The 12,207-nt window shown below is 45.1% G+C and overlaps 1 protein-coding gene across 1 annotated transcript; it reads right to left on the bottom strand.

Moving 5' to 3' along the window:
- Positions 1 to 317: 317 nt before the first annotated feature.
- On the bottom strand, positions 318 to 10,867 carry F5Y00DRAFT_270020 (uncharacterized protein; the record flags this gene model as incomplete). Its single annotated transcript, XM_048012542.1, has 12 exons — positions 318 to 1,241; positions 1,295 to 1,928; positions 2,000 to 2,126; positions 2,185 to 2,278; positions 2,337 to 2,746; positions 2,847 to 3,246; positions 3,342 to 6,921; positions 6,985 to 7,159; positions 7,244 to 7,346; positions 7,408 to 8,585; positions 8,641 to 10,457; positions 10,512 to 10,867. The coding sequence occupies 12 exons, from the start codon at positions 10,865 to 10,867 to the stop codon at positions 318 to 320; spliced, it is 9,798 nt and encodes a 3,265-aa protein (XP_047864748.1).
- Positions 10,868 to 12,207: the final 1,340 nt, after the last annotated feature.

Raw genomic sequence — 12,207 nt, 5'->3', positions numbered from 1 at the left:
ACGAGGGCGCTTCGCGCCTCTTATATAGTCGTAGACAGACCTCTGTAACCACCCGGCCCACTATACCCTGACAGACTCACGATCGTGACGTGGACCACCTGCCAACAGCGGCTTATTTATGCGACATTTCACTGCGCGTGGTACGGGAGATGGATGCAAACGTGTAAATTTGAGAGGGAAACAGATATGGAATTAGTCCTACGTGCACACAGGCTACCAGCCATATTTTCTTTCCTATCAACATAACGCAAACCTATGCAACAAGCCAAGCAAACTTTGAAAAAAGCAAAAGAAAATCCTATCGTAATTTCCTCAACCTAACCCACGGTAAATCCACCTCGTTTAGAATTCTTATCAGTAGATCGCCGTCTACCGTCCTTTCCAGGGCGCTGAGCCTCGGTGCCAGAGTCATCTTCCTCCTCCTCCAAGGGGTGCAACTCAGATTCGTCATATTCTATTGCAATGTGCTCTTCATCATGTTTCACTTCTGCTGAAGGGTCGTAATTTCCAAGATCCATCATGTCTTCGGCTGCGTCTCCCTCTTCGTTGTCAGCTTGGGCTATTCCAACGGGCACTAGACCCTGACTACGTCGGGTGGTATCCGCGCGACGGAAGAAAGGACTCTCCGCGGTTAATGGTTTTCCGCTGCTCAAGAACCCCATGGGAGTATGCGTAAAGTCCTGCCCGCGTCGGCGAGCAGCTAAGTATTCCTGAGTGAATGTGTAAGGCTTTGACGTGAGAGCTGAAGCGAAGCGCTTGGGTTTTAAATGCTTCTCGTTTGAGGAACTTTCAACAACCTTGCGTGCTTCGTTAGAGTTCGGTGACGTCGCTATACTGGACTTCTCGGTGGTGGAGGTTATCTGTCGCTCCGTGGTATCCGTTTCGGAGCTGTCAAATTCATCGATCCCAGGGTTAGACACATCTATGCCAAGCATCCTGCAGATACTGTCGTATTCTGAGAACTCGAAGTACAGCCTACCGGCGAAGAAGCCAAGCTCAGTGGTGAGCCATTCCGAGGGCTTCCAGTTCGGGGGAAGAGGTGGCATAGAATAGTAGTTTAGCTTATTGAAATGCATCATCCGCCGAGTAACGGGGGCTGCATATGTTAGAAGACGGGTTGGGCTTCCCCGTTTCTCCTTTTCTATTTCTTGAAGGATTTGGATCAAATGCTCAGCTTCCTCAGGCGTGACAATAATGGCTGCTTCTGGAGAATTTGCGTAAAGAACCCACTGCACAGGGCGCTATTTTCAAGAGTCAGTAAGACCAACGGAGTAAAAGAATAACGGAGTATTACCAAGAAATTGTCATTCGCCGCTTCAAAGATCAACTTAACCGTCCGTTCGAATTCACTCGAGACAAATAGCTGGGAAGAGCCGGCTTCGTGGTTTACCTTATGCTTCCTTCCAAGTGCGGTCCTCGCAAGAGCTCTCATGACAGGGACGAAGGTATCTGACCCGGCAGAAATCCTGGCAGTCCTGGCAAAAGTCTCTAGATCCCTGTGGAGCCCAGGGAACTTGAGAGGTGTGTAAGACATAGGCTTTTTGACTTGACGTACCGCCTCAACCTCAATCTCGGTCTCTCGCTCCTGTTCAACCTCTTGTAGGACCGAAGAGTGAACAGCCTGGCCACTATCTTGGAAGTTTTTCTTGCGAGATTCGAGTTCCTTAGCGAAGCTTGCAATTATGGCATTTGATTTCGCGGATGTGTTCGTCTTTGATCTAGGTTGAATCCCGTAAAGCTGCTGCAGTGTTTGTCGTTCTTTATGTTTAATTGCATCAATAAAAGCTGTCCTGTCGTCGTCATTGACTAGGAAACCTGGAAAATCTTCTGCTGCCTGCATTCGATTGCAGAAATCCGTTCCTTGGGAATAGAATAGGGGCTGCAGTTGCTCAATTCCATCACAGGTATTATTGATAAGCCAGCGGATCCTACTACCGCGTTAGTTTTGTAAAATTATATGGGTAACGAGGTTTGGCGTTTGATATGGCAGGAAACCTACACGTCGTATGAATCTACTCGTTCGCCATCTTTTTTATTACACAGGTCTCGAATACTCTGGTTGACTTCAGGGGGCGCAAAAAATATAACAGACTGTGTTGTTCCGAGCTGTCGTAATCTCATTGCGGCTAAGTAGTTGGAATTAGTTATACGTTTTTAAATGGATTGAAATTACTTAGGCCCTACCTTGTACGGTATGATCTTTCGTCTGGCCTAAGCCAAGGGTGAGGGCGGCACGTGCTTTTGTTCCGAACTTGAGATCGGTCCCCCGTGTATGAGCCTGTGGAAAGTGAGTTCTTAGATGATGTATGTAGTATTCAGTATAGTTGTAAACGTACCTCATCAAGATATACAAGTACCTCATCAAGGTTGTCTGCATAGGGCGAGGCAAGTAATGGGGTCCTCGTGTTCTGCTTAGAAAGGATGAATGGGCTATCCCCATCGAAGTAGAGTGCAGCAGCGGCCTCTCCATTTATTCTTAGCCAGTGTTCGGCCAACTCCTTGTTGGATAGTTCCAAGATTTGGGCTCCGGAATCGATCAAGATACGGATATTTTTATCAAATCTTTTAAGCATTTGCAAGAATTGGGTTTCGCCGAGACGCTTCTGATTATGATCAGCCATAACAACATACTTCCTTGACCGTTGCTGCAGGAGATACGTAAGTACCTCCGCATTCGTATGCGATAATGAGGGTAAGTCGTCTTGTTTAATCGTAAGGGGCAGAAGTGACTTGATGTCGTTTGTGCCTATTGTATAGAATACTATGTCAGCACTTAGAATAATAGCATACGGTACAGATGAAAGGACGAGGGGAGGAAGGGGGGGATAATAGGGGTATGGGTTTACCGGAGAATCCAGTTGTAAGTCCTCGTGACTTGTTTAACGACGTATTCTTGGCCGAAATGTCAGATTGTGCGTGAGAAAAAAGAGGGATGTCCCAGCCATTCGATTGTAATCGAACTTTGAACTGTTTCGCATGCGGTGGGAAAACAAAATTGTTCATAAAGTAGTCGATGACGGGAACTTTGAACCGAACACAACTCCAAATCTGAGTCATCTGCTGAGAGTCGTCAACGTTGATTGAGTTCCAGTCCCTTAAATAATCTGGGAAACCCTCATCCTCAGTCCACTTATCATACTCAGAAGCGGGATCATCTGATTTCAAGACAGCTTCTAGGGCTTGGCGGGTTTGTGGTAGATTGATACCACTATAGTAAAAAGCCAATGTAGTTAACAGGATAGCCACCTATCCCACGTTAGTATTTATAAAATAATTTTATAGGAAAGCTTTTGTATATATGCTAGTAGTGTGGTAATTGAAAATCAGTGAATGTAACTCACATCGACATGTCCGAATTCCGATTGTTCGCTTGGAACCCCCTTGGCATGGAAAGGGACCGCCACAGGGTCTCTAGAGGGATGCAATCCATATTGGACTCCGTATCGTTTTTTAAGTGCCATAATTAGAATGCGATGGACAAAAAGTCCTCGTAGTAGATGCACTGTCTGCCGGATATGTGGTCGATCTGGGCATAAACGATTGATTCGATCCAAACTGGACTGACGAGGCTTGCTTCCAGAGAGAAACTCTTTAATGGCTAGTCGATCAACTGGATCGAGGGTGTCTATCGGTAGAATGCCTCTGGTACCACGGCAAACATCGAATTTGAGTCTCTTGATCATTTCTTCTTCAGCATCTGGCCGGAGGAAAAAAACAAAAGGGAAACCCCCGTGCTCACGTCTTACGACTTCTATTGATTGGGGAAAGCTGATAGTAAGATCGTATAGATGCATGTCCATCAGGGCCAAAATCTGCTCGACTACAAGCCAACGGTGTGGATGTCCATCGACAGACGTTTGCGACCCGGAAGGGTAGATCAGTTGTGTCTTCACCGCTAAAGTATGATCACTCTCATCCAGTATGTCCCGGGCACAGGATTGCAACCACTTTTGCACGCGAACCATCATGCTAGCTTCGGGTATCCGTTGATCCAAAACACGCTGAAGACCGCTTAGCATGAATGACATTTGGTGTTCAGGAAGGCAAATCATAATTCCACGTTTTCTCTGAATATCGCGATGTATCCTATGGAATAACTTGATATGATCTTCCTTGGTTGGTGTTTTTCGAGAAAATGGTACGTGGCTGATCTCTCTGCCTACGAGACCGCCTAATCGCCCATGGAGTAGCTGTGCTGTTTGATGTAGAAGAGCTTTGGGCACTGAAACTCGTACAAGGTTCTTGCTGTCGGCGAGTAGCACTGCAACCATCGGGATGATACAAGATGTCTTGCCCTGGCCCATGTTTAGCTGAAGGACACTATTTGCTTGAGATTCCGGTGAGATTATTGCTAACGCAACTTCGACTTGAGTTTCACGAATAAGTAGGTTAGACTCAACCTCCAGCAATAGCCAGTCAGGGTACTCCTCGATGCGCCAGTTACGGTGCCCCACGTTTAGTCTCTCTTCTTCGTAGCGAGCATTTTCTTTCGAAAGCTGATACGATTGCATTCGCATCTTTCGTTGCAAATCTGTAATTGATACGGCGAAGTTAAGAAGTTTTTCCTTCGTCCCACGCCCAAATAGGCGCTTCGTGGTCGTTCGGAGCTGTTCGAGAATAGTGATTGGAGTAATGGCAGGCCACAATTGCCCCTGTTGGAGCCACCAAATCTGCTTCCTAGAGTAAGCATCACTCGGCAGCTCTATAGCTGATTTAATCTCCGCTAGGTGCCTTTTTACATTTCCCTGAAGATATGATAGTGTAAGGTACTCATTGAAGGAAGACGATGCTGAGCATAATGCAGTCTGCGTGCTACGGGCATTAAATGCATTTAAACTTTCCTTTAGATCGCTGGCATACCTCTGATGGATGATTGATTTTGATTTGGAAAAGGTTTCGATAATTTGATCCAACTCATATGAAGCTCCAGGATCTTGGAGACGACCATAAGCAGGTGCTTCAAGTTGTTTTTTACGCCCCCTAAAATCATATGACGGGGGTTCGGGATGCCCCCTAGCTTCGCTGATAGGCATCTTCATTAAATCATTTCCAAGTTCGGGTAGTATGTAGCCCGGTTGTTGGATAGCGTACGCTACCTCAGAAGATATAAAGTCTGCCCTTTGGAACTTTGCGTCTGAATGTCTCTGGCATAGAACTTTCTGAACTTCTTGGAGGTGATTATAAAACTCGTGATTGTGGTATAGCCTCTCCCACTCAGACTCCAGCTTTTCCAATGCCGCAGGTATGTCGACCAGATGTACATCGTTGATATCTGTGCTTGGAGTTATGGTAGGCCACTTCGATATTAAGGATTTTGCGAGCTTCTCGCAGTCTTCTTTCGCTTTGCGAGCATGGGCAGCTTTCGCTTGCCAGAGCTTCCTTTGATCCTTACTACTTGCAAACTCCTTTAAAGGCGGATCATCTGGTGGCGGCACTTGGAATGGCTCAATGAGCTTGACCAGAACGTCGAGTTGTGGTATTTCGCGCGGTCGGAAACTATGGTATTCCGCATGGCCAGGTAGAGCTAAGGACTGAAGCTGATCCCAAAGTGAAAATGCAATGAGAGTTCTAATTAGAGGCATATTTGCGTCTGACCTAAATGATATTACGCCTATGAAGAACATAAGCTTGTACTGGTCGCGCATTTCTTTGACCACATCAACTAATGGGCCCCATTCGCGGCGTACGTCGGTATTAAGACGCTCTTGCAGTGTTATCTTTTCGAGAATTTGCTTATAACCCTTGATATGAAGTGACTGCGATAAGTTTAGTGCGAGATCTTCCACTGTGGACATGAATGCCGGTTTGTCGCGGACTATATAGAGCGCTTCGAGGACATTCGAGTAACGCAGACTCATGGCATGAGGATAATGTCTGGCCTCGTAAACTGTATCGTCAGGATAGTTTAATGGTAGCTCATAGTTTGAACGCCTCTCGTACTGTCGTCGGCGGTGTAGACTGCGTAGGTTTAAGTCATGGTCACCGGACGGGGGGAATTCCGGTATCTCAGGCTTCTGAAGATCCTGTATCCCGCGAGAATAGAATGCTGCTAGCCTATTGGACTGTGAGATGATCTGAGAAACAATTATGCGAAACTCTTCTCGCTGAATCATCGTAGGTAAATTCTGATCCCACACATCCTTTTTCATGACTTTTAGTTCTGGAGGGTAGTATTCTCGAACCGGTGAAAGCTTCCAAATGGAATGTAGAATATTGGTTGGAAGAACCGTCAAGGGTGACCATGGCTGAGATATCCCAGAAGTTAAAATAGCAAGAGAGCTCTCAACTCCTGTTAGACCTGTCAGAGCGTCGGGGAGGATGAAAGATGTGAGTGCATGTATTTCGGCCTTCTTGTATACTAATCCAGGCTCCGCTGCAGATTCTATGCGGCCAAGTGTTTTGTTAACCATGAAGCGGAGATATACTGCTGTTTGCATATCGTGCAATTCCACGCATACTTGAACATGGCAGCCCCTTTTTCTTGCCCTCAGCATGCCTAACGGAACAAGAACGAAACGCTCAAGAGGATCCTTCAAGCTGCGACAAACAAGTTTGCTGTCGAACCCATGCCATGTGTCAATAGATTGGCAAGGATCTATTTCGGCCTGTAGATGTGAGGATTGTAGTAAATTTTTCGTGTTTACGAACCATTTTAGCTGCATACGGGGCATTTCGACGGTGAGCGCATGGTTGCCAGGTTGGTAGACGGTCAAATGCGCTGCGTGCTCAAACCATGCGAATATCTTCGACACACGCACGAATAGAGGACAATATGGGTCTACCAGAGTTTCTTTACTTTTTTTGTTGGGTGTAAATCGTGTACATATCGAAGTCGTAACATCCAATCTCCAGTTGTTTGGGTGCGAGCGCCAAATATTTTTCGACTTCTGTCGGATTTCGATGATGCCAGATACAAGGTCACTGATTTTGATTAGTTCCACCGTAAAATAATAGCCTGATTGGAAATCAAAGTCAATAACTCACAGCCAATGGACGCAATTGTCAATCAGAGGTGCGGGAAGGTCGAAATAATGTCCATCGCGAAATATCTTTCTTGGAACGAGTTCCAAAACTTGTGAGCCTTTAATGGCGCGGATTATGGTCTCTCCTCCATCATACCCTATATGGGTATGGTAGCCTTCTTTTTCGAAGGCCAAAACTAAATAGATTCGAATGTTAGCCGCATATTCTCTTCAGAATAATTATTACATTATTGGACGATAACGTGCCAAACAGTACTTACCATGCGTCATTCCCGGACTGGATGATGGGAACTTCATGAGACTAGTCTGGCTTCCAAATAGCTCCTCAAGTATAATAGTACTCTCAGGATCAGTTGGGAGTTTCTATAATGTAATAGTTGTTAATAAAGTGTAACCCAAATCCACATGTGAGATAGTTACTTACACCAAGTGGCTGCCCATTTACTAGCAAGATACCAAAAAGGTAGTTGTAGCTCGCAGTTTCAATTCCATTTTGATCAACTAAGTCAACTTGAACCCAGTTTTCAGCTTGGAAACTGACGCTATAAATGTACTTTGATTCGGCGGCAGGCCATAGAACTAGTAATGTAGCAAGAAGAGCATCGTGCCCATGAATCTCGATGGACCTCCTTATTTGATCTTTAAGCTCGTACATCATTCTCAAGTCTCGAACGAATGAATTCTTCAATATTTGCCCAAGGGATGAAATATTGTCTGGAATATTGTCGTAGACTGTTACACTACATTCTAGGAATGTAGAAAGTTCGTCCTTATTGAGGTCTTCAGTCGTTGATATCTGGAGAAAAGCAAACGTTCTCTTGCAGAGGATAGCAGCCCATAGGAGATATGACTGGCAGTTCTGTGCGTTACTAAGGTCACTCGCACAATACATCTCCTTCCGTAGCATTCTAACCCATTGGAAGGTTATTTGTCTCGCTTCAAGAAGGAGGGATAGTGCCTTTGACGCCAAGTGGTTCGTATCTGCGAAAGGCGTTGTAAACGCGAGTAGTCTCAGCGCCAACATGATGACAATCTCCATAAGGTGAGTTTCACGCCAATTGGAAGCGACGGCTTCTAACTTAATTCGGAGTTGTTGGAGCATGGCTTCGCAGAAGGAGGTATCGCGAAAGATATAGTGCACAGTTCCAAGAATCGCTTGACTTTTTTCCGAGGGGCCCATCTGGTGTGCTAAGTAGTCAAATAAAAGGACAGTCGTTTCTGTAGAAAGGTTAAGATTCGAAGACCCAAGCTCTGTTAAAAGAGTCATCCACCGACGACGCTTTCCGGATAGAAGAAATTGGAATGCCATGTACTCGTGTATACTAAGGCTGGAGGGACAGGATGAAGGAGACGCCGCAATTTCATAAGAAGTTGGCCCATTTCCATAGACGTTGAAGCTTTGTGACTCAAGAAGTGGTGAAAATGGTGAGCTTTTGGGCAGTGTTAGTTTACAATGATGCTCAAAAGTTGGACGGATTTCTCTGCGACCAGGCCAAGAACGAGTAGCCTTGTCGAAGTATGCAAGCTTAAGACCATTTGGAAGGCAAACTTGATCAAGCTCAACTGGAAACTTCCTTCGCTCTTTGTAATGAGTCATCAGAACTACTTTATGTTAGTAAGTTATTACTATCGTGAAGAGGAGTATGTAATTGCTCACAAGATTTGGTGGTTGATGCAAGGGTTATACGTCCAGGAACCTTTGCATAAAACTGTAACCCCGAATACTCTTGAAGGCATAGCTTCGGTTCGACTCCTGAATCCTGACTTTGCCTTGCGACGCGATACAAGATCGCCCATGTGGCGTCTCGATATTGGGCAAGAGCTTCAGGACACCTGAGCTCAAAAACCATGACCTTTGCCATGACAGGGCTTTCGGGTAATGGCGATTCGAAAGCTTTAATTGCCATACGAGATCTCTTTTTATCAAGTTGGCATTTTGGACAGTAATGAGGCTCATGCTCTAAATGGAAACCATCTCGTGATTGGATGTAGAGGCATGTTGAAGACTCGTATTCTCTTGTCAGTCTCTCATATTCAGCACTTGAATACCTCCACTCCTTTTCTTTTTCCTCTCTTTTTTGCATAGTGTCGAACTGTATTTCGGCAAGTATGCTCGCGAGCGCATCGGAGCCGGGGGATTCGTCAAAGTACCTCTCCGCGAAGCATCCTTTACACGGATCGTCAAAAAGCGTAGCCCGTGTTTTAGATTTAGAAATTCGATCCTGTATATATGACTCCACTTTTCTCGCTCGCTCGATATCAGATAGGAGACTAAGTCGAAGTATTTCCATCAATCGTGAAGTAAAGGCTGGGTGAAAACAATTCAAAAGTGGGAACATGGCACACGCCGCTTCGTCAAGCGACATCCACGTCTCCAGTAACGTAAGAAGCATGATGCTCTTCTGCTCTGCATTATTCTCGTAACAACCGTCAATTTGGTCGATATATTCAAGAATCGCGTCGTGGAGCTGTCGGACCTGTGCTGACAGACTTAAAGCGTATGTAGACACGTTAGTAGAAGCAGCGTGAAGTTGGCTTTCTTTGTTAAATAACCCAAACAGTTTGCTTCCGAAGGCTTGGATATGCACCTTAGGCTGTTGAGGCGTTGTGCGAATCGGAGGTGCTCTACGTGGAATAGTCGCTTGGAACCTTTTGCGAGCCTTATCCAGATATAGGCGACTTGAAGTTAGGCTTAAAAGTTGTTCTTGCCGATTTGCTTTCCGAGGCAACGGGAGGATGGGCCTAGCCGTGGTTTTCTTCTCCTGCTCCCAAGCGCTATTAATCCTTGCTGCCGTAGCATCAAGTACTCTGTTGAACCGCGGGGTTAAAGCTGTGGTCAATAATGTATAGGAGTTTTGAACAGCTTGGGGTTGCTCAAGACGATCTCGATCAAGCTTAAAGAGACGACGGCAAAGCTTAGCCTTAAGAAAGGCTTGGTCTTCTAAAGGGATGACATCTCGAGTGTCGTTAAGTATCATACCATGAATAACGCACATCAGAAACTTGTAATGGATTCTACCATGGGCTCCACCAAGCATCATTGCTAGGTAGCGCGAGATGGCGACTCGAAGTACAAGCCAATAAGGAAGCCTTCGCCAGGGCACCGCGCTAAACCAGCACACATCATCTCTGACCCTTTTCCGAAGAAGCGTAGGAGAAATACGCTTCCCATTTGCTTCAAGTATTGCAGTGAGAAGAGATGTGATCAGGGCCGGATCAGGAGTTCCTCTTTCCTCTGCTAATGCACGTCCCGCCTTTTTACTATATTCCGAAAATTTCTGAGCAGATTCAACCGAGGCCTGCTCTAGAAACGCTGAGAGGCTTTCAAGGAACGTATCACTATAAAATACGGATGAAGGTATCAATACAGCAGTGCCAGGAAATGTCCATGACAGGGTTTGAGACGCTAGTACCGATTCGCCTCGAGGCGAGGCCTCGAATGCCTCGAAGAGAATGTTTCCACTGAACTCGGGGCTGAATAGGCTTTGTCAGTGTCAAACGTTTGCGCGGTAGCAAGAGTAAACTTACTTCGTAGGCTTATAAATAAGAAGTCCCGCATTTTGAGCCCCAACATGAAGTATTATAAGATCAGAATCTCGAAGTTCTTTGAGATACGATGTGAGGTAGGTTCTTTCCAACTTTCCACCAACATTCAGAGCTTTGCAAGCTAGGAGTGAGCGCCTAATCGAGTTCCAGATTTGCCAACATGTGCCATCTACAATGTTTTCCATGAGTTTCGCCGCAATTATTAGACGATCCAGAATTCCGCGCTCGATATCCTCAGTATTAGATTCAGACCCTCGTGGTAGCATCGCAGGTAGTGCAATGTGATGGAAGAGGGCTTTTAGAACCCCTTCTGGGGTTCGGACTTCTTCGAAATCCATATTGTCAGTCGAGTTAACATTAGGAATTCATAAAGCGAGTTCGATTAATGTGCTCAAGGCAAGATCATGTATAAATTCAAACGTAGAAAGAGTGTATTTCACTGTTTACTTCTGGTCATACCGCGACCACAAGATCCTCTGCAAGGACTATTTTGTACAAAATAGAAAATGTGGAGGAGGAATTTGTGAACAGTGCCTATTGACGTTGTATCCGCACTAATAAGTAGAGAAGAGATGAGTAGGATAAAAACATCAGGGAAAGGAATCACGGAGGGAGGTAGTATTAAATGGCGAACGGATCATATTTCGCCGTGCGTTTGGTGTGCGAAGTAAGGTACCTAAAGTAGAGTAGATATCTGCCTAAGGTTAGGTACTCAAACATAAAAGTCAATGCACTGCAGTTTAAATGAGAATAAGAGTTATGATGGCTCCGAAGTGATAGATCATTCACTTGGGACCACATGGCGCATTTTCAAATTCAACGAGAGCGAATCGATCTTTTGGCGCTACTTGTTTGGCCGAGATGTTGATAGGTAACCGCCATAAGGCTGCCGAAACGTTTCGGTACACCCAAAACATAACTCAATCCTGGGGTAGGCGCTGCCTTAGGTACCTAACCTATACCTAGGTACATGTACTGTTATTGCTTGACCAAGGCTCGCACCAACTGTCACCAGCTGTCGATTCAGACCTACCCATATGAGGTATCTACCTAATTTCGAATGGATAGTAAAGTACCTTATACTATTAAATACCTAAATATAATATGCAGCTGATCATATGTACTTTACAGATCTTTAAAGTCTAAGTACCCTAATAGAATACTTTTGGTACCTTATATACTTCCGGACGGGACGGATGGAGTACCTTGCACGCAGCCTTAGGTACCTAAGGTAGTAGGTACTGAATTTCATATAAGATACCTATAAGTATAAGGTTATTTATTATATCTTCATACTGTGCGGGATGAAAAAGCGGGAAATGTTAAATAGTAGACGGGAACCTATATCCACGTAGCCGTAAAGGTGGGAAAATTGAATTTGACATGCCTGTTTGTCAGGATTCTACATGAGACATTTAAATCAAAGAACATGTTTGTATATCCGAGCCGTAGGCTCACTAGATAAGTTTAGAGTTCCTCGTGGAACAACGAAGTTGTTTCCATACTGTTTGGTTTCACCTCATGACACTGCTTGCTTTAGCGTAATACAATACATGTAGATTTCTACGTCAATAGAACCCCCTTCTTCCCCCCAAGCTTCTTTTCGATAACCACTAGACCATTTAGATAACTAACATAAGAATTATTTTGCTGTACATGTGATCTGAAGGAGGTGCAT

This window comes from Daldinia vernicosa (assembly GCF_022497035.1).
Source record: "Daldinia vernicosa strain CBS 139.73 unplaced genomic scaffold F5Y00scaffold_24, whole genome shotgun sequence".
Lineage (NCBI taxonomy): Eukaryota > Fungi > Ascomycota > Sordariomycetes > Xylariales > Hypoxylaceae > Daldinia > Daldinia vernicosa.
This window is presented reverse-complemented; position numbering and strand designations above follow the sequence as displayed.